The 23262-nt window shown below is 45.7% G+C and overlaps 1 protein-coding gene across 1 annotated transcript; it reads left to right on the forward strand.

Moving 5' to 3' along the window:
- Positions 1-725: 725 nt before the first annotated feature.
- Positions 726-22808, forward strand: LOC111961690 (adenosine receptor A2b-like). The gene is made up of 2 exons (XM_023984146.2): positions 726-1155; positions 21097-22808. The coding sequence occupies exons 1-2, from the start codon at positions 824-826 to the stop codon at positions 22088-22090; spliced, it is 1326 nt and encodes a 441-aa protein (XP_023839914.1). The 5' UTR covers positions 726-823; the 3' UTR covers positions 22091-22808.
- Positions 22809-23262: the final 454 nt, after the last annotated feature.

Genomic DNA, 23262 nt, shown 5'->3' on the forward strand with positions numbered 1-23262 from the left:
TAAATATCTGTTCCAATAATAGTACTAGCTGTGTCGCTACAATTCATATAGCTACGCTCATTGGCGTAATTCTTGGTTTTTGATTGTAGAGAAAAGCGTGACAGGGTCTGATGATGTGTGACCTTTTTTGGGGGGGGGATGCTGTCCTAAAATAAAAGCTGTATTATTGGACTGTGCTTTGATCTGTGTGGGAAACAGAGCTGCTGGCTTTGGGAGACAAATTGCTTTTGTGACCTGGTGTGTGTGTGTGCTGGTTGACCTGCAGCCTGTTTGTACAGGGACTAGTAAAGAGATTGTTCTCTCTCTCAATTCAATTCAAGGGACTATTGGCATGGGAAACATATGTTAATAGATAATAAACAAAAGTGAAATAAACAATCAGAAATTAACAGTATACATGACTCTCTCTTTCTCACTGCAGGATACTGATCTTCATGTGACAGTTGGTTGGCAACGGTTGGCAACGGCCCCTCCCAGTATGTAGTGTCCAGCCCCTGAGGTTAGCAACAGAGAACTCGATTGGACAGAAGGATTGGAAGAAGGAGAGAACCAAACAACCTTCTGTAGCGTGACAATAAAGTAGAGTGAACCTCGAATCACTTCTTCATTTGCTCTGTGGTTGGTAGTCGCACCATTTCTGGGCAACGGCTATAGAAACAGGAAGTTGTTACTGGTGGTTGGGCCTGCTAATCATCAAACGGACGGTCCCTGGTGGAGAACCAGAGTCTGCACATGTAGCGATGCGTGTAGAGAGGAAGAGGTCCCTTCCCTGCTACCTGACTCAGACTCTGGCTGTGACCTTCAACTTGCCCCCGGCCCCACCATGTTGAACAATGCCTCCCTGGTCTACATCGTCCTGGAGCTGGTGATCGCCTGCCTGGCCGTGACTGGTAATGTGCTGGTCTGCTGGGCCGTGTGCCTCAACAGCACCCTGCAGAGCATCACCAACTACTTTGTGGTGTCCCTGGCAGTGGCAGACATCGCTGTGGGCTTGCTGGCCATCCCCTTCGCCATCACTATCAGCACGGGCTTCTGCGCCAACTTCCATGGCTGCCTGTTCATCGCCTGCTTCGTGCTGGTGCTCACTCAGAGCTCCATCTTCAGCCTGCTGGCCATCGCTGTGGACCGCTACATTGCCATCAAGAGACCTCTCAGGTGATGACCTTAGCAGGGGAGGAGAGGGAAGGGACTGGGGGTGTTGGCTGGGGACAGGGCTGAGCATGGTGGTGACACTCTGCTCCTGGTCTAACTATCAAATATAGTATAACAACTATCAAACATAAACCGGTATCATCTATGCTTGATATATTGTTTTATTTAGGTCCTCTGTCCCGTTATATCTTGGCTGTGATATAAGTAATGTGCACAGCACAATGCATTTGTGTCTGAAAACACATTGAATTATAGCAGGGTTATTCTATTAGCTAATCTCCCCACCGTAGGGCAGACAGAGATAAATGTCTCCACAGGCTTCATTGGGTTAGCGTTTGTGTGCTGTTGGAAGGATTAAAAGGACTAAAGGCTTTGATCATTATCATCCTGGTACATTAACACCAGAGGAGACCTGTGAGGGGGTGGCCCCAGGCACAGTATAGATAGACAGGACTGTGTTCTCACCTCAAACAGCCCTGGATCCCCCCAACAGAAACATGAACACTCTCACGTAGCCTCTCTATCAATGTCATTATTTTCCCCAAAGGATATAAGAAAATGGTTTAATTTCCTTACAATTAAATGTACATTTATAGTCCTTTAGTCCTGCCTTTAATGACAAAATGGAGATTGTTTATAGATAACAATAATTTGTCTGTGAGGAATGAACAATATTTGCGTGGTTGTCAAGTAGGGTTAGATTAGTTGATAATCTTGACAATTAACTGTTGTCTTTATTTGTTATGTCTAAATTAATTTTTTTATATGTTTGTTGAATGTTCCAAGTACCTCTTGGCATGACTGGGTAAAATGCTTCAGGATGGCGGTCACATATTTGATCAATATTAGATGATGCTTACCCAGACACACTCGTCTAAATTGATGTGCCATGCGAAATAAATGCTATAACCAACAACCAGCCACATCTAGCTAAGTGGATGGGTCTCTATTGTCTAGACATGTACACATGTTCATGAAATACAATTGATGGCTGTAATCACCCCCAGACACACCTGGCAAACATGATGGGTCATGTAATTATGTGGAGTCTTTTGTTTAGACATGTAGCAAGATATTGAACTATCATCCTAACACATATATTTCCAAACTGGGGTATGTGTACCCCCAGGGGTACGCGTAATGCCATCGGGGGTACGCCAAATAAAAATGTGTTTCACATTTTCAAACAGTCCATTTATATTTTCCAACGGGGCTATACATTTGGGTGAGTTTTTTTTACTCGCCTGGGTAGCCTCGTTTCTATCATGACACAAGGCGAGACCCAAATGCAGACACAGGAGGCAGATGGTTGGAGTCTTACAATGTTTATTAATCCGAAAGGAGTAGGCAAGAGAATGGTCTTGGACAGGCAAAAGGTCAAAACCAGATCAGAGTCCAGGAGGTACAGAGTGGCAGACAGGCTCGTGGTCAAGGCAGGCAGAATGGTCAGGCAGGCGGTACAAAGTCCGGAAACAGGCAAGGGTTAAAACCGGGAGGACTAGAAAAAGGAGAAATGCAAAAAGCAGTAGAACGGGAAAAAACGCTACTTGACTTGGAAACATACAAGACGAACTGGCACAGAGAGACAGGAAACACAGGGATAAATACACTGGGGAAAATAAGCGACACCTGGAGGGGGTGGAGACAATAACAAGGACAGGTGAAACAGATCAGGGCGTGACAGTTTCACTGCCAAAAATAAAATCAAACCATCTAATGTTCAGCGAAATAACAACACAATGTCAAATACAGGTAGCCTAGTCAAATAATTAACATCCAATCACATTAACTTTTACTCTCTTGTGGGAATTCCATTAACGGTCCGTATGTAGCCAAACGTAGCTGCTGCTCATTCCGTTTGCTCGAAAATTGATAAATGGTTATAGAAAAGTAAGGCCCGTGTCCATAGAGACACATACCAGCTCTACTGGTAGTACTGTTACTACCAGTAGTACTACACCTGCACCTGTTGATGACACAAGTGTTATGCAGGTGAATGAGGACCCAAAAGCGACGTAATAGAAACAGAGTCTTTATTCCAGTATCAAACAAACAATGATTCTCCTGGATATATCAAAGGTAAATCCAAAACAGGAAACTGAAATCCTCTCGTCAGTAGAGAGGAACGACAGGAGACGCGACCACAGACTGCAGGTCGCTTCAGGAAGGCACAGGCCGTAGCTGACATAGACACCTGCTCACACGCAGCATCTTTAGAAGGCAAAAACACGACAGGGCGGAACAAGGACACAGGAACAGCAAACATCAAACAAGAATCCGACAAGGACAGAAGCGGAAATACACGAGGCGAGAAATAAGGGACTCTAATCAGAGGGGCAAAAAAGGGGACAGGTGTGAAAGAGTAAATGAGGTCGTTAGGAGAATGAGAAACAGCTGGGAGGCAGGAACGGAACGATAGAGAGAGAGAGCGGGAGAGGGAGAGAGGGAGGAGGAGAGAGAGAGAGAGAAAGAGGAAAGAACCTAATAAGACCAGCAGAGGGAAGCACAGGGACAACGACATATATCAAAGACAAACATGACAGTACCCCCCACTCACCGAGCGCCTCCTGCGCACTCGAGGAGGACACCTGGCGGCAACGAAGGAAATCATCAATCAACGAACGGTCCAGCACGTCCCGAGATGGAACCAACTCCTCTCCTCAGGACCGTAACCCTCCCAATCCAACTAAGTACTGGTGACCCGTCCCCGAGAACGCATGTCCATGATCTTCCGTACCTTGTAAATAGGAGCGCCCTCGACAAGGACGGGGGGGGGGAGGAAGACGAACAGGGGCGCGAAGAAGGCTTGACACAAGACATGGAAGACGGGTGGACGCCGACGAAGATGTCGCGAAAGAAGCAGTCGCACAGCGACAGGATTGACGACCTGAGAGACACGGAACGGACCAATGAACCCGCGGAGTCAACTTGCGAGAAGCTGTCGTAAGGGGAAGGTTACGAGTGGAAAGCCACACTCTCTGACCCGCGACAATACCTAGGACTCTAATCCTACGTTTTTGGCGGCTCTCACAGCTGCGCCCTGTAACGGCAAAAGTGCAGACCTGACCCCTCCAGTGCGCTCACAACGTGGACAAAGCACTGAGCGAGGAACGCTGGACCTCGGCGAGCTGGGACGAGAAACAGAGGAGGCTGGTACCCAAGACACTCTGAAACGGGGATAGCCCGGTAGCAGACGAAGGAAGCGAGTTGGAGCGTACTCAGCCCAGGGGACTGTTCTGCCAAGACGCAGGGTTTCGAAACGAAAGCTGCGTAATATGCGACCAATCGACTGATTGGCCTTTCTGCTTGACCGTTAGACTGGGGATGAAACCGGAAGAGAGACTGACGGAAGCACCAATCAAACGACAGAACTCCCTCCAAAACTGTGACGTGAATTGCGGACCTCTGCTGAAACGGCGTCTAACGGGAGCCATGAATTCTGAACACATTCTCAATGATGATTGTGCCGCTCCTTAGCGAAGGAAGCTTAGCGAGGGGAATGAAATGTGCGCCTTAGAGAACCTATCGATAACCGTAAGAACACAGTCTTCCCCGCAGACGAAGGCAGACCGAATAAAGTCTAAGCGATGTAGAACCATGGTCGAGAAGGAATGGGAAGCGGTCTGAGACGACGCGGAGGAAGAGTTACCTGACTTAGTCTGCGCGCAGTCCGAACAGCAGCCACGAAAACGGCGCGTGTCCCGCTCCTGAGTAGGCCACCAAAAACCGCTGCGAATAGAAGCAAGCGTACCCCGAACGCCGGGGTGGCCAGCTAACTGGCAGAGTGAGCCACTGAAGAACAGCCAGACGAGTAGAGACAGGAACGAACAGAAGGTTACAGGACAAGCGCGCGGCGACGCAGTGTGAGTGAGTGCTTGCTTTACCTGTCTCTCAATTCCCCAGACAGTCAACCCAAACAACACGCCCTTCCAGGGAGAATCCCCTCGGGTCGGTAGAAGCCACAGAAGAACTAAAGAGACGGGATAAGGCATCAGGCTTGGTGTTCTTATTCCGGACGATAGGAAATCACGAACTCGAAACGAGCGAAAAACAACGCCCAACGAGCTTGACGTGCATTAAGTCGTTTGGCAGAACGGATGACTCAGGTTCTTATTGGCAGTCCAAACGACAAAAGGGACGGTCGCCCCCTCCAACCACTGTCGCCATTCGCCTATGGCTAAGCGGATGGCGAGCAGTTCGCGGTTCCCACATCATAGTTGCGTTCCGATGGCGACAGGCGATGAGAAAAGTAAGCGCAAGGATGGACCTTATCGTCAGACTGGAAGCGCTGAGACAGAATGGCTCCCACGCCCACTCTGAAGCGTCAACCTCGACAATGAATTGTTTAGTGACGTCAGGAGTAACAAGGATAGGGGCGGATGTAAAACCTTCTTGAGGAGATCAAAAGCTCCCGGGCGGACACGGACCACTTAAAGCAAGTCTTGACAGAAGTCAGAGCTGTGAGAGGGCAGCCACTTGACCGAAAATTACGAATGAAACGCCGATAGAAAGAGCGAAACCGAGAAAGCGCTGCAACTCGACACGTGACTTAGGAACGGGCCAATCGCTGACAGCCTGGACCTTAGCGGGATCCATCTGAATGCCTTCAGCGGAAATAACAGAACCGAGAAATGTGACAGAGGAGACATGAAGGCGCACTTCTCAGCCTTCACGTAGAGACAATTCTCTAAAGGCGCTGGAGTAACACGTCGAACGTGCTGAACATGAATCTCGAGTGACGGTGAAAAAATCAGGATATCGTCAAGGTAAACGAAAACAAAAATGTTCAGCATGCTCTCAGTACATCATTAACTAATGCCTGAAAGACAGCTGGAGCATTAGCGAGACGAACGGCAGAACCGGTATTCAAAATGCCCTAACGGAGTGTTAAACGCCGTTTTCCCCATCGTCCCCCTCTCGATGCGTACGAGATGGTAAGCGTTACGAAGGTCCAACTTAGTAAAGAACCTGGCTCCCTGCAAAATCTCGAAGGCTGACGACATAAGGGGAAGCGGATAACATTCTTAACCGTTATGTCATTCAGCCCTCGATAACCACGCAGGGACGCAGAGTACGTCCTCTTCTTAACAAAGAAAAACCCCGCTCCGGCGGAGAGAAAGAAGGCACCACGGTACGGCGTCGAGAGAAACAGACAGATAATCCTCGAGAGCCTTACGTTCGGGAGCCGACAGAGAGTATAGTCTACCCCGAGGGGGAGTGTCCCCGAAGAGAGATCAATACAACAATCATACGACGCGTGAGAGGAAGGAGCTGGCTCTGGACCGACTGAAGACCGTGCGCAGATCATGATATCCTCCGGCACTCCTGTAAATACCAGGTTCCTCCTGAGTAGAGGGGACAGAAGACACAGGGGGATAGCAGACATTAAACACTTCACATGACAAGAAACGTTCCAGGAAGAGATAGAATTACTAGACCAATTAATAGAAGGATTATGACATACTAGCCAGGGATGACCCAAAACAACAGGTGTAAAAGGTGAACGAAAAATCAAAAAGGAAATGGTCTCACTGTGGTTACCAAAACTGTGAGGGTTAAAGGTAGTGCTCACATCTGATACTGGGAGAAGACTACATCTAAAGGCGAACATGGGCGTGGGCTTCCCTAACTGTCTGAGAGGAATGTCATGTTCCGAGCCCATGCTTCGTCCATAAAACAACCCTCAGCCCAGAGTCTATCAAGGCACTGCAGGAAGCAGCCGACGCGTCCAGCGTAGATGGACCGACAAGGTAGTACAGGACTGGATGGAGAGACCTGAGTAGTAGCGCTCACCAGTAGCCCTCCGCTTACTGATGAGCTCTGGCTTTACTGGACATGACATGACAAAATGTCCAGCAACCGCAATAGAGACAAAGGCGGTTGGTGATTCTCCGTTCCCTCTCCTTAGTCGAGATGCGAATACCTCCCAGCTGCATGGGCTCAGTCTCTGAGCCGGTGGGAGGAGATGGTTGAGATGCGGAGAGGGGAAACACCGTTAACGCGAGCTCTCTTCCACGAGCTCGGTGACGAAGATCTACCCGTCATTCTATGCGGATGGCGAGTGCAATCAAAGAGTCCACGCTGGAAGGAACCTCCCGGGAGAGAATCTCACCCTAACCTCAGCGTGGAGTCCCTCCAGAAACGAGCGAGCAACGCCGGCTCGTTCCAGTCACTGGATGCAGCAAAGAGTGCGAACTCTATAGAGTAATCCGTTATGGATCGATCACCTTGACATAGGGAAGCCAGGGCCCTGGAAGCCTCCTTCCCAAAAACTGAACGATCAAAAACCCGTATCATCTCCTCTTTAAAGTTCTGATAAACGTTAGAACACTCAGCCCTTGCCTCCCAGATAGCTGTGCCCCACTCCCGAGCCCGACACGTAAGGAGTGATATGACGTAAGCGATCCGAGCTCCTCTCTTGAGTATTTGTTGGGCTGGAGAGGAACACAATATCACACTGGGTGAGAAAGGAGCGACACTCAGTGGGCTGCCCAGAGTAACATGGTGGGTATTAACCCTAGGTTCCGGAGACTCGGAAGACCAGGAAGTAGCTGGTGGCACGAGACGAAGACTCTGAAACTGTCCTGAGAGATCGGAGACCTGAGCGGACAGGGTCTCAACGGCATGACGAGCAGCAGACAATTCCTGCTCGTGTCTGCCGAGCATTGCTCCCTGGATCTCGACGGCAGTGTTGCGAGAATCCGTAGTCGCTGGGTCCATTCTTGGTCGGATTCTTCTGTTATGCAGGTGAATGAGGACCCAAAAGCGACGTAATAGAAACAGAGTCTTTATCCCAGTATCAACAAACAATGATTCTCCTGGATATATCAAAGGTAAATCCAAAACAGGAAACTGAAATCCTCTCGTCAGTAGAGAGAACGACAGAGACGCGACCACAGACGCAGGTCGCTTCAGGAAGGCACAGGCCGTAGCTGACATAGACACCTGCTCCACGCAGCATCTGAAGAAGGCAAAAACACGACAGGGCGGAACAAGGACACAGGAACAGCAACATCAAACAAGAATCCGACAAGGACAGAAGCGGAAACAGAGGAGAAATAGGGACTCTAATCAGAGGCAAAATAGGGACAGGTGGTGGAAAGAGTAAATGAGGTCGTTAGGAGAATGAGAAACAGCTGGGAGCAGGAACGGAACGACAGAGAGAGAGAGCGGGAGAGGGAGAGAGGGAGGAGGAGAGAGAGAGAGAGAAAGAGGGAAAGAACCTAATAAGACCAGCAGAGGGAAGCACAGGGACAAGACATGATGATCAAAGACAAAACATGACAACAAGTTGTTCTGCTTCCACGAGAAAATCCAATGCTAACATCAGTAATTCTACATTTGTTGTTAGCCCAGCTAGCATGGACACTGACAGTTGTGAATCTGATGCAGCCAAAGAGCTACTGCCCCCTTACCCGGAAAGGCACCGAACAACGGACAGGGACGTTGGACCATCGAAGAGGTGCAAATATGATGAGAACTACATTGATTTGGGGTTCACTTATATTGGGAGTAGTGCCTTTCCTCAGCCACAGTGTGTTACATGTGCAAAAGTTCTATCTCACAACTCAATGAAACCTTCACTCTTGCGCAGACATTTTGAAATCAAAAACATGCCAATTTGAAAAATAAGCCACAGGAGTTTTTGAAGCGAGAATTAAGACGACTTTCGAGTAGTAAGACATGTATAAAAGCAACAGATACCATTAATAAGAAGGGACTAGAAGCGTCTTATATGGTGAGCTACCAAGTGGCTAGGACAGGCAAGCCACATACTATTGTGGATGACTTGATTCTTCCTGCTGCCGTGGATATGGCTGGGAGAATGCTGGGGGGAAAAGCCAAAAAAACTATACAGACAATGCCTTCATCAAACAACACTGTTTCACGACGCATCAGTGACATGGCAGGAGATGTTTTGAAACAATTACTGCTTCGCATACAAGCCAGTGAATTCTATGCGTTACAGCTGGATGAGTCAACAGACGTGGCGGGCCTGGCACAGCATCTGGTATATGTCTGTTACGTTTATGGGGGGTCAATTAAAGAAGACATCCTCTTCTGCAAACCACTGGAAACCAGGACAACAGGAGAGGATATTTTTTAAGTACTGGACAGCTTTGTGACATCAAATGGACTTTGGTATATCTGTACTGATGGCGCAAAAGCCATGACAGGGAGACATAGTGGAGTGGTAATGCGCATGTAAGCAGTTGCTCCCGAAGCCACTTGGGTACACTGCAGCGTCCACCGAGAGGCTCTTGCTGCCAAGGGAATGCCTGACAGCTTGAAAGTCATTTTGGACACTACAGTGAAAATGGTTAACTTTGTTAAAGCAAGGCCCCTGATCTCTTGTGTATTTTATGCACTATGCAATAATATGGGCAGTGACCATGTAACGCTTTTACAACATACAGAAGTGCGTTGGTTATCAAGTGGCAAAGCATTGATACGTTTTTTTGAATTGAGAGACGAGCTTAATGTTTTCTTTACTGACTTGTCTGACCGCTTGCATGATGACGAGTTTCTCACATGACTGGCCTATCTGGGGGATGTTTTTTCTCGCCTGAATGGTCTGAATCTAGGATTACAGGGACTCTCCGCAACTATATTCAATGTGCGGGACAAAATTGAGGCTATGATTAAGAAGTTGGAGCTCTTCTCTGTCTGCATTAACAAGGACAACACACAGGTCTTTCCATCATTGTATGATTTCTTGTGTGCAAAGGAACTCAAGCTTACGGAAAATGTCAAATGTTATGTATCAAAGCACCTGAGTGAGTTGGGTGCACAATTACGCAGGTACTTTCCCCAAACGGATGACACAAACAACTGGATTTGTTATCCCTTTCATGCCCTGCCTCTAGTCCACTTACCGATATCTGAACAAGAGAGCCTCATCGAAATTGCAACAAGCGGTTCTGTGAAAATTGAATTTAATCAGAAGCCACTGCCAGATTTCTGGATTAGGCTGCGCTCAGAGTATCCTGTCTTGGCAAATCGCGCTGTTAAGACACGTAGCTAGGTGAGAGGGGATTCTCGGCCCTCACTGAAAACTAAATACAGGCACAGACTGTGTGTGGAAAATGATTTAAGACTGAGACTCTCTCCAATACAACCCAACATTGCAGAGGTATGAGCATCCTTTCAAGCACACCCTTCTCATTAACCTGTGGTGAGTTAATCACAATTTTTTATGAACAAATAAGGTTTTATATGTAAGATGGTTAAATAAAGAGCAAAATTATTGATTATTATTATATTATTATTTGTGCTCCGGTCCTATAAGAGCTCTTTGTCCCTTCCCACGAGCCAGGTTGTGACAAAAACACACTCATTCTTATGTTTAATAAATGTATTGTATAATGTGTGGTTGGCAGGCTTACAATGATGGCAAAAAACAACATTTGAAAGTGCGCTGACCTTGGTGCTAGAGGGGGTACGCAGCTGGAGGTTGAATATTTGAAGGGGTACGGGACTATAAAAAGTTTGGGAACCACTGTCCTAACGCATATAGTACAAATGGATTGTCTTAGCTAGCCACAATGCATGAAAGGCTGTAGCATGAATCTGCAGCTAGCTAAAGCTAACCAACTACACTATATTTACAAAAGTATGTCGACACCCCTTCAAATAAGTTGATTCGGCTATTTCAGCCACCCGTTGCTAACAGGTATATAAAATCGAGCACACAGCCATGAAAGTGGAATTTCCTTACTGAAGAGCTCAGTGACTTTCAACGTGGCACCATCATAGGATGCCACCTTTCCAACAAGACAGTTCGTCACATTTCTGCCCTGCTAGAGCTGCCCCGGTCAACTGTAAATTGGGAACGTCAGTGCAGTGCAGCAATATCTAACAAGTAATCTAACAATTCCACAACAACTACCTAATACACACAAATATAAGTAAAGGAATGGATAAGAATATATACATATAAATATATGGATGAGCAATGACCGAGCGGCATAGGCAAGATGCAATAGATGGTATAAAATATAGTATATACATATACGATGAGTAATGCAAGATATGTAAACATTATTAAAGTGGCATTATTAAAGTGACTAGTGATCCAATTATTAAAGTGGCCAATGATTTCAAGTCTGTAGGTAGGCAGCAGCCTCACTGTGTTAGTGATGGCTGTTTAGCAGTCTGATGGCCTTGAGATAGAAGCTATTTTTCAGTCTCTCGGTCCCAGCTTTGATGCACCTACAGTATACTGACCTCGCCTTCTGGATGGTAGCGGAGTGAACAGGCAGTGGCTCAGGAGGCTGTTGTCCTTGATGATCTTTTTGGCCTTCCTGTGACATCGGCTGCTGTAGGTGTCCTGGAGGGCAGGTAGTTTGCCCCCCGTGATGCGTTGTGCAGACCGCACCACCCTCTGGAGAGCCCTGCGGTTATGGGCGGTGCAGTTGCCGTACCAGGCGGTGATGCAGCCCGACAGGATTCTCTCAATTGTGCATCAGTAAAATTTTGTGAGGGTTTTAGGTGACAAGCCAAATTTCTTCAGCCTCCTGAGGTTGAAGAGGTGCTGTTGTGTTTCTTCACCACACTGTCTGTGTGGTTGGACCATTTCAGTTTGTCCGTGATATGTACGCAGAGGAACGTAAAACTTGTGGTAGGCCACACATCTGGCAGTCCGACTGACTAATCTGGGATTGCCAGGATAATGCTACCTGCCCCAATGCATAGTGCCAACTGTAAAGTTTGGTGGAGGAGGAATAATGGTCTGGGGCTGTTTTTTCATGGTTCGGGCTTGGCCCTTTAGTTCCAGTGAAGGGAAATACAGTATACAATGACATTCTAGATGATTCTGTGCTTCCAACTTTGTGGCAACAGTTTGGGGAAGGCCCTTCCTTGTTTCAGCATGACAATTCCCCCATTCACAAAGCGATTTCCATACAGAAAGGATTTGTCGAGATCGGTGTGGAAGAACTTGACTGGCCTGCACAGAGCCTTGACCTCAACCCCATCGAATGCCTTTGGGATGAATTGGAACTGCGCGCTAGGCCTAATTGCCCAACATCAGTGCCCGACCTCACTAATGCTCTTGTTGCTGAATGGAAGCAAGTCCCCGCAGCAATGTTCTAGTGGAAAGCCTTCCCAGAAGAGTGGAGGCTGTTATGGTAGCAAAGGGGGGGCAACTCCATATTAATACCCAAGATTTTGGAATAAGATGTTTGACGAGCAGGTACCCACATACTTTTGGTAATGTAGTGTAGGTTCAGTGTTAGCTAGGTAGCTAACATTAGGCTATAACTGGCAATGCAAATGGCTCTCTGAGATACAAATAATATTACTACACAGATCAGTGGAGGCTCCTCAGAGGAGGAAGGGGAGGACCATCCTCAGTGAATTTCATAAAAATACATATTGTAAAACATTAAAAAAGTCATCGTTTTTAGATAAAAGTATACTAAATATATTCACGTCACCAATTAATTGATTAAAGCACAATGTTTTGCAATGAAGGTCTACAGCAGCCTCAAGAACACTCTGTAGGTTAGCACCATGGTGTAAACGGGGACAGCTAGCTTCCGTCCTCCTCTGGGTATATTGACTTCACTATAAAAATATAATATTAAAAAAAAACTAGGACGCTCTTGGTTTTCAACCCTTCCATAGACTTACACAGTAAATATGACAACTTCCGGAGGACGTCCTCCAACCTAGGAGCTAACATGTTGTCCACCCAATCAAAGGATCAGAGAATTAATCTATTACTGAAGCATAAGCTACAGCTAGCTAGTGCTGCAGTGCATAAAATGTGGTGAGTAGTTGAACAGTTTTTAACAAATTATTTTCTTAAAAAAGGAAGGAGAAGCAAGAGAGATTTTCTCTTTTTTCACTATCATCCACACATACTGAGCAGCTCATGTTATAGATGGAAGCATACTACATGGAAGACCAATCTGAACTCATCTCTCAGCATGTCCAGCCCATCCATTATCTCAGCCAATCATGGCTAGCGGGAAGGATGCGTTTTGATAAAATAAAAAAAAAGTACACTTTCAAATGCCTCTCCTGTGAAGTAGTGACGTGCGACATACACCTATCTTACTGAAACGGGTCACATTTGTGTTTAGTGATTGACAAATCAGAGGTAGTAGGGATGACCAGGGATGTTCTATTGATATTTTCCTGTCCTTTTGGGTGTCAGGGAAATTGTATGGAGTAAAAGTACATTATTTTCATTAGGAATGTGGTGAAGTAAAAGTAAAAGTTGTTAAAATTATAAATAGTTAAGTAAAGAACAAAAACAACATAAGTAGTTATTTAAAGTACACTGAATTTAAAGTGCGCTGAACCCAGAACCTGACAGGGTGGTGATCAACTGGTTCAGAGATAGAGAGCTTTGTGTTTTTCTGTTTTCCAGATCTACCTCAGGGTGTGATGGCAGGTAGATAATCCGGGTTGTGCCTCCCGAGTGACGCAGCGGTCTAAGGCACTGCTCGCAGTGCTTGAGGTGTCACTAAAGAACCAGGTTCGATCCCAGGCTGTATCACATGAGGCAGCGCACAATTGGCCCAGTGTCGTCCAGGTGAGGGTAGGGTTTGGCCGGCCGGTATTTCCTTGTCCCGTCACACTCTAGCGACTCTTTGTGACGGGCCGGGCCTGCAAGCTGACGTCGATCTACAGCTGGACGGTGTTTCCTCTGACATATTGGTGTGGTTGGCTTCCGGGTTAAGTGAGCAGTGTGGTTTGGCATGGCTCTCGCCTTTCGCCTCTCCTGAGCCTGTAGGGGAGTTGCAGCGATGGGCTAAGACTGTAACTACCAATTGGATATCACGAAATTGGTGAAAAAAGGGGTAAAAGTACAAAACAAAATCTATATATATGTATGTGTATGTATATGTGTATGTGTATGTATATATATATACACACATACATATATATATACACACATACACATATATATATATATACACACATACACATATATATACACACACATAATGCACATACATATTATATATTATATTATATATATATATTATATATATATTAATATATATATATATATATATATACAGTATTATATATATATATATACAGTATATACACTGCTCAAAAAAATAAAGGAACACTTAACAACACAATGTAACTCCAAGTCAATCACACTTCTGTGAAATCAAACTGTCCACTTAGGAAGCAACACTGATTGACAATAAATTTCACATGCTGTTGTGCAAATGGAATAGACAACAGGTGGAAATTATAGGCAATTAGCAAGACACCCCCAATAAAGGAGTGGTTCTGCAGGTGGTGGCACAAGACCACTTCTCAGTTCCTATGCTTCCTGGCTGATGTTTTTGGTCACTTTTGAATGCTGGCAGTGCTTTCACTCTAGTGGTAGCATGAGACGGAGTCTACAACCCACACAAGTGGCTCAGGTAGTGCAGCTCATCCAGGATGGCACATCAATGCGAGCTGTGGCAAGAAGGTTTGCTGTGTCTGTCAGCGTAGTGTCCAGAGCATGGAGCGCGCTACCAGGACAGGCAGTACGTCTGAGACGTGGAGGAGGCCCGTAGGAGGGCAACACCCCAGAGAAGGACCGCTAACTCCGCCTTTGTGCAAGAAGGAGCAGGGGGAGCACTGCCAGAGCCCTGGCAAAATGACCTCCAGCAGGCCACAAATGTGCATGTGTCTGCTCAAACGGTCAGAAAAACTCCATGAGGGTGGTATGAGGGCCCGACGTCACAGGTGGGGGCTGTGCTTACAGCCAACACCGTGCAGGACGTTTGGCATTTGCAGAGAACACCAAGATTGGCATTTTGCCACTGGCGCCCTGTTGCTCTTCACAGATAAAAGCAGGTTTACATGAGCACATGTGACAGTCTGGAGACGCCGTGGAGAACGTTTGCTGCCTGACATCCTCCAGCATGACCGGTTGGCGGTGGGTCAGTCATGGTGTGGGGTGGCATTTCTTTGGGGGGCCGACAGCCTCCATGGGCTCGCCAGAGGTGCCTGACTGCCATTAGGTACCGAGATGAGATCCTCAGACCCCTTGTGAGACCATATGCTGTTGCGGTTGGCCCTGGGTTCCTCCTTAATGCAAGACAATGCTAGACCTCATGTGGCTGGAGTGTGTCAGCAGTTCCTGCAAGAGGAAGGCATTGATGCTATGGACTGGCCCGCCGTTCCCCAGACCTGAATCCAATTGAGCACATCTGGGACATCATGTCTCGCTCCATCCACCAACGCACGTTGCACCACAGACTGTCAGGAGTTGGCGGATGCTTTAGTCAGGTCTGGGAGGAGATTGCCTCAGGAGACCATCCGCCACCTCATCAGGAGCATGCCCAGGCGTTTGTAGGGAGGTCATACAGGCAGTTGGAGCCACACACACTACTGAGCCTCATTTTGACTTGTTTTAAGGACATTACATCAAAGTTGGATCAGCCTGTAGTGTGGTTTTCCACTTTAATTTTGAGGGTGACTCCAAATCCAGACCTCCATGGGTTGATAAATTTGATTTCCATTGATAATTTTTGTGTGATTTTGTTGTCAGCACATTCAACTATGTAAAGAAAAAAGTATTTAATAAGAATAGTTCATTCATTCAGATCTAGGATGTGTTATTTTAGTGTTCCCTTTATTTTTTTGAGCAGTGTATATATATATATTAGTACCAGTCAAAAGTTTGGACACACCTGCTCATTACAGGTGTTTTTCTTTCTTTTTACTATTTTCTACATTGTAGAATAGTAGTGAAGACATCAAAACTATGACATAACACATATGGAATCATGTAGTAACCAAAAAAGTCGTAAACAAATCAAAATATATTTGGGATTTTAGATTTTCAAAGTAGCCACCCTTTGCCTTGATGACCGGTTTGCACACTCTTGGCATTCTCTTAATCAGCTTCACTGGAATGCTTTTCCAACAGTCTTGAAGGAGTTCCCACATACACTGAGCACTTGTTGGCTGCTTTTCCTTCACTCTGCGGTCCAACTCATCCCAAACCATATCAATTGGTTTGAGGTCGGGTGATTGTGGAGGCCAGGTCATGTGATGCAGCACTCCATCACTCTCCTTCTTGGTCAAATAGCCAGTACACAGCCTGGAGGGTCATTGTTTTGTTGAAAAACAAATGATAGGTGGCCGCTAGAGGCGCAATGTGCGACTGACGGGTTTTCCGTTTGCTCCCACAGTATTCTTAAAGTTTATGTGAAATTTGCAGCAAAACTGTATTTATTTTCAAATATTCATTTGGTGATCCCTTTCCATAATACCCAAGACTACTTTGCTTTCAAATGTCAGCATGTCTTCGAAACATAAGGCCAAAAACATGACTTTGAGAAAACCCAGCCTACAAGACCCACTGTTATCACCGCCCTCTCCTGAGTCTGAGGGCCCGGAGATTCAGACTTTACCTGGGGGTGCGGCTCTGCCTGGCAGCGCTGAAATGAACATCCTCGAGGCCATCAAACTACTACACTCTGAGATAGTTGAAAGGAAAACGGAGGTAGTTGCTACAATTGAGGCCCCGAATACAGGAGGTTTCTGATACTTTAAAAGCAGATCTAACCATCCTGCGGAACGAGACCGTGCCAGCAATCACATCACTCAAAACAACAACAGAGTTGCACACTACGACGATTGCAGCACTGAAGACCTCCGCTACTATGCCTCCGACCTAACTACCTCCCTGGAGGCTGATGTGAAATGCCTGGCTGCGTTTCTGAAAAAGGTACAGGAGAGTTGTGTGAGTTTAGAGGGATTCTCGCGCCGCAATAACAGTCAGCAGAAATGCCTCGGCCCACAGATTTCATTTCTGAGCTGCTGAAGGATGTTGTTGCCATAGATGAGAAGCCCCTGATTGAACGTGCCCACCGGTCGCTGCGCCCAAAGCCCCGGGATGGTGAGAGGCCCCATGACATCATTCTTCGAGTGCACTTTTTCCATGAGAAGATGGAAATTCTCCAACGAGCCTGCAATACCACTCTGAGCTTTCAAGGACAGAGCTTCTCTATCTACCAGGACTACTCCCCCACTGTGTCCAGGCAGCGCACAGCTTTTGGGCAGACCAAAACACTACTATGGGACCATCCAAGTGTGAAGTATGGACTGCGATTCCCGGCCTGTCTATGGCTTTCTCATGATGGTAAAGACTACACCTTTGAATGAGGCTATGGCTCACATTCAACGTCACATCAAGAAGTCTTAGATCAGCATCTGTTGCTTGCGAACTTTGGATAGTAAGTACAGTTGAAGTCGGAAGTTTACATACACAGGTTGGAGTCATTAAAACTTGTTTTTCAACCACTCCACAAATTTCTTGTTAACAAACTATAGTTTTGGCAAGTCGGTTAGGACAACTACTTTGTGCATGACACAAGTAATTTTTCCAACAATTGTTTACAGACAGATTATTTCACTTATAATTCACTGTATCACAATTCCAGTGGGTCAGAAGTTTACGTACACTAAGTTGACTGTGCCTTTAAACATCTTGGAAAATTCCAGAAAATTATGTAATGGCTTTAGGACCTTCAAAATCAGTGCCTCTTTGCTTGACATCATGGAAAAATCAAAAGAAATCAGCCAAGACCTCAGAAAAAAATGTGTAGACCTCCACAAGTCTGGTTCATCCTTGGGAGCAATTTCCAAACGCCTGAAGGTACAACGTTCATCTGTACAAACAATAGTACGCAAGTATAAACACCATGGGACCACGCAGCCGTCATACCGCTCAGGAAGGAGACGCGTTCTGTCTCCTAGAGATGAACGTACTTTGGTGCGAAAAGTGCAAATCAATCCCAGAACAACAGCAAAGGACCTTGTGAAGATGCTGGAGGAAACAGGTACAAAAGTATCTATATCCACAGTAAAACAAGTCCTATATCGACATATCCTGAAAGGCCGCTCAGCAAGGAAGAAGCCACTGCTCCAGAACCACCATAAAAAAGACAGACTACGGTTTGCAACTGCACATGGGGCCAAAGACCATACTTTTTGAAGAAATGTCCTCTGGTCTGATGAAACAAAAATAGAACTGTTTGGCCATAATGACCATTGTTATGTTTGGAGGAAAAAAGGGGAAGGCTTGCAAGCCGAAGAACACCATCCCAACCGTGAAGCATGGGGGTGGCAGCATCATGTTGTGGGGGTGCTTTGCTGCAGGAGGAACTGGTGCACTTCACAAAATAGACAACATCATGAGGCAGGAAAATGATGTGGATATATTAAAGCAACATCTCAAGACATCAGTCAGGAAGTTAAAGCTTGGTCGCAAATGGGTCTTCCAAATGGACAATGACCCCAAGCATACATCCAAAGTTGTGGCAAAATGGCTTAAGGACTACAAAGTCAAGATATTGGAGTGGCCATCACAAAGCCCTGACCTCAATCCTATAGAAAATTTGTGAGCAGAACTGAAAAAGCGTGTGCGAGCAAGGAGGCCTACAAACCTGACTCAGTTACACCAGCTCTGTCAGGAGGAATGGGCCTAAATTTACCCAACTGATTGTGGGAAGCTTGTGGAAGGCTACCGGAAACGTTTTACGCAAGTTAAACAATTGAAATGCAATGCTACCAAATGCTAATTGAGTGTATGTAAACTTCTGAAACACTGGGAATGTGATGAAAGAAATAAAACCTTAAATAAATCATTCTCTCTACTATTATGTTGACATTTTACTTTTTGGTCATGCTTATTTGCTTACTTCAAATTAGGTTTTTGGTTGAGAGCCTTGATACATTTGATTTATTTTCTCTCTCAATGCCTGTTATAAGACTGGGAATATAATTATATACAGTGCTGTGAAAAAGTATTTGCCCCCTTCCTGATTTCTTTTTTTTTTTCTTCACATTTGTCACACTTAAATGTTTCAGATCATCAAACTAATTTTAATATTACACAAAGATAACCCCAGTAAACACAAAATGCAGTTTTTAAGTGATCATTTTATTTATTAAGGGAAAAAAGCTATCCGAACCTTCATGGCCCTATGTGACAAATTAATTGCCCCCCCTTGTTAAATCATGAATTTACTGTGGTTAATCACATTTTTTGGAAAGCTGAGTTAAATTTAACTAGCCACGCACAGGCATGATTACTGCCAGACCTGTTGAATCAAGAAATCACTTAAATAGAACCTGTCTGACAAAGTGAAGTAGGCCAAAAGATCTCAAAAAGCAAGACATCATGCCGCGATCCACAGAAATTCAGGAACAGATGAGAAACAAAGTAATTGACATCTATCAGTCTGGAAAGGGTTACAAAGCCATTTCTAAAGCTTTGGGACTCCAGCGAACCACGGTGAGAGCCATTATCCACAAATGGAGAAAATTTGGAACAGTGGTGTACCTTCCCAGGAGTGTCCGGCCTACCACACCTGTGTTAACGAGAGAATCATTGACATGATGTCAGCTGGTCCTTTTGTGGCAGGGCTGAAATGCAGTGGAAATGTTTTTTTGGGGGGATTCAGTTAATTTGCATGGCAAAGAGGGACTTTGCAATTAATTGCAATTCATCTGATCACTCTTCATAACATTCTGGAGTATATGCAAATTGCCATCATACAAACTGAGGCAGCAGACTTTGTGAAAATTTATATTTGTGTCATTCTCAAAGCTTTTGACCATGACTGTATGTTAATGGATATTTCCTGCAGACTACAACCAAACAAGTCAACCCAAAAACTTGGCAACAACAACCAAAATGTTCAACTTGAAATCTCCCCTTTCTTAAAGAGTGAAACTGGAATGAAATAGGGTGCCTCATGGGAAATATTGTGCCTCATACTACAAGCATGTGGGTAACCAAAGCTACTGTTTGGTCACAGTCACAACTGCAATTTTGATTCTCCCGTGGGAAGGCATTGCCTTCGTGTTAAAGTCATAGCAGGTTAGGGACCCAACCTGTGTGTGTGTGTGTGCATTTGCATGTGCGTGGATATGAATGAGCTTTCATTACATCCTGAGCTCCAGAGCCACGCTGGTCCACAGAGGTCTCAGTCAAAGGGGCCTAAGCCCTCCTGGACCCCTCAACCCACCCCTTAACCACAAACAACTGGGTCATGTGTCTGTGGCGCTGCCCTTTGAGATTTTACATTATGAACTCTGGTTTAGACATGGCCAATGGAAGAAAACAGACAGAAAGACCTGACAACAGCTTGATATTCTGTTCATTACAACTATTGGCCTTGACTGACTAATTTCCTTAATATTTGCTTTAATGCTGAGTGAATATTTGCCTCAAATTACTATAACTGTGGTATCACAATATTGAGTGGTTTGTGATATTATTAAATTAAATGATTTGTTCTTAACTGACTTGCCTAGTTAAATAAAGATTAAATAAATAAATAAATATAGAAATCGGTTGATCTCATTCTGCATATTACATAGAACACAGATTTTAATTTGTGTAATGTCTGGGGCACAAACAAAGGGTAGATAAGCTTTGTGCAATGTTCCTTAAATCACAGGAAATGCTTTTTTACATTTTAGTCATTTAGCAGACGCTCTTATCCAGAGCGACTTACAGTAGAGTGCATACATTTTATTACATTTTTTTTTACATACTGAGACAAGGATATCCCTACCGGCCAAGAGCAGACGCTCTTATCCAGAGCGACTTACAGTAGAGAGTTACAGTTCTTAAGTCCACATATAGTACATGAGCTGATATCCGCTGCTCCATCTTCTAGTATGGCAGGGTTAGTCGAGTCTGTCAAACAATGGACTCATTTCCCATATAAATAGATACTGGTACATTCTCTGTATAAAGGCTGTTACGCTCTGAAGCCTGTCCCATACATTCTGTAGAGCTCTCTGATCACAGGAAGCCATTGGTGCTTTGTTAGTCTGTCTGGGAATGTCTGGGCTTGAAAAAAGGAACTCTCTCATCCTGGGAACGTCAATGTTTGTCATGTAACAATATAAAGCACCTGTCTGAATTCCTCTCTTGTGTTTTCATGTGATCTTTAGGTATAACAGCCTTGTGACGGCCGGGAGGGCGAAGAGCATCGTCGCAGTGTGCTGGGTTCTCTCTGTGGGCATCGGGCTCACGCCCATGCTAGGTTGGAACAGGGGTGTCAATGCCACCAACAGCAGCTCATGCCCCGAGGGCATGACAGAGTGCCTGTTTGAGGGTGTGGTGACCATGCACTACATGGTCTACTTTAACTTCTTTGGCTGTGTGCTGGTGCCTCTGCTGGTCATGCTGGCCATCTACGCCCGCATCTTCATGGCGGCGCGGTGCCAACTGAGGCTGATGGACCTGAAGCTGGCTCACATGCACACCCACGGGACAAGTTCGTCTTCCCGCTCCACACTGCAGAAGGAGGTCCACGCGGCCAAGTCTCTGGCCATTATCGTGGGTCTGTTCGCCTTCTGCTGGCTGCCCCTGCACATCATCAACTGCTTCAACCTGTTCTGCCAGGACTGTGGGCGCCCACACATATGGGTGATGAACATCACCATCATCCTGTCCCACGCCAACTCCGTGGTCAACCCCTTCATCTACGCATACCGCATCCGGGAGTTCCGCCACACCTTCCGCAGGATCCTGCACCAGCACGTGCTGGGCCACCAGGAGGTGAATGGGGGTGACAGAGGGGTGGGCGGCAGCATTAGTGCCATGCGCACCACCACTAGCATCAGCATGGTGGATGGATCATGTGGCACCATGGTGAACAGTTATGCCCTGGAGCCCAGCCCCAAACTCAGCCCCACTAGGCGTCCCATAGGGACCCATAGAGCTGAGAAAGAGGCTTCCTCTGCCTTCTGTCAGTGGTCGCCACCACGGTCAGACCCTGCACCAATCAGCTACATCCAAAATGGATACCACAGAGGGGATGCCCCACTGTCGCTTAGGCGGAAGCAGTGCATCATGGGATGTGCGGTCCAAAGTGGGGTTGAGACTAAGAACCTTGGGGGAACAACAGAGGTGATGGAGGTGACAGTGGGAACATCTAATTAGTGCACGTCAGGCCTCTGTCCCCCTCACAAACCAGCTCTAACCACTCAGTAGAACTCATTGAGGTGTCATGATATAGTTATCCCCATGATTGACAAGTTACTGATACCCCAACGTACATCATCAACTACAAGGGGGAGAAGTGAGGGACCAAACTTAAAGCATGTTCCCTACGCCTGTAAAAAATTGACCTAAATCTTGGAAATGCTTGCACTGAGAAGAAATAGCATTTCTTTCAATAGGAGGGAGACTCCTTAGCCTGGAAAGGAAACAACAAACTGGTATTAAATTACTTCCAGCCATTGAACTTTTTTCTTTCTTCAAATGATTGTATTTGTTATTCACATAGCTGTTATTTGTGGACATATTTTGTATACGTCACCTCTGAGGCTTTTTACTGTAGGCTAATAGTCTTTCTAAATTGAAAGATTGATCACATTATAAATGAATGGACTGGTCTAACGAACACCTGTTGCATGCTGACAGATTATGACCAAAACCATAATGACCCCAACGACTGCGCAACACTGTATGATACAATATCCAGTATTGCTGGTCAACCACTATGCAGTTAATGAAACTACTGTATGTCAGTGTGAAGCTTCTGAAATGTATTCTCTCCCTTTTGCAATGCAGTATTCCAATTCTGTCATATCCTGTTTTCAAAAGCTGGTCCCTTGTGTTTACTTGTCAGATTATTAAAAGTCTTAATTAAGCTCTATTATCACTGTGTGTTGTTTTTTAAGTGAGTCCTGGTGGGGAGAGAGTAACATACAGCAAATCACACATCACTAAGATGTGATGATGCTCTAGATGTCCAGTAATTTATATTGAAAGCTGTGATACTGCATCTGATTGGAGAGTAAATCGCAGCATCTTGTGATTGCACGCTCACTACACCGGCCAAACCCGGACGACGCTGGGCCAATTGTGCACTGCCCTATGGGACTCCCAATCACGGCCAGTTGTGATACAGCCTGGATTGTGATACAGCCTCTTGCACTGAGATGCAAATCAAAGTTTATTTGTCACGTGCGCCGAAATGCTTACTTACAGGCTTTAACCAATAGTGCAAAAAAGGTATTAGGTGAACAATAGGTAAGTAAAGAAATAAAACAACAGTAAAAAGACAGGCTATATACAGTAGAGAGGCTATAAAAGTAGCGAGGCTACAT

Source organism: Salvelinus sp. IW2-2015, linkage group LG4q.1:29 (assembly GCF_002910315.2).
Source record: "Salvelinus sp. IW2-2015 linkage group LG4q.1:29, ASM291031v2, whole genome shotgun sequence".
Lineage (NCBI taxonomy): Eukaryota > Metazoa > Chordata > Actinopteri > Salmoniformes > Salmonidae > Salvelinus > Salvelinus sp. IW2-2015.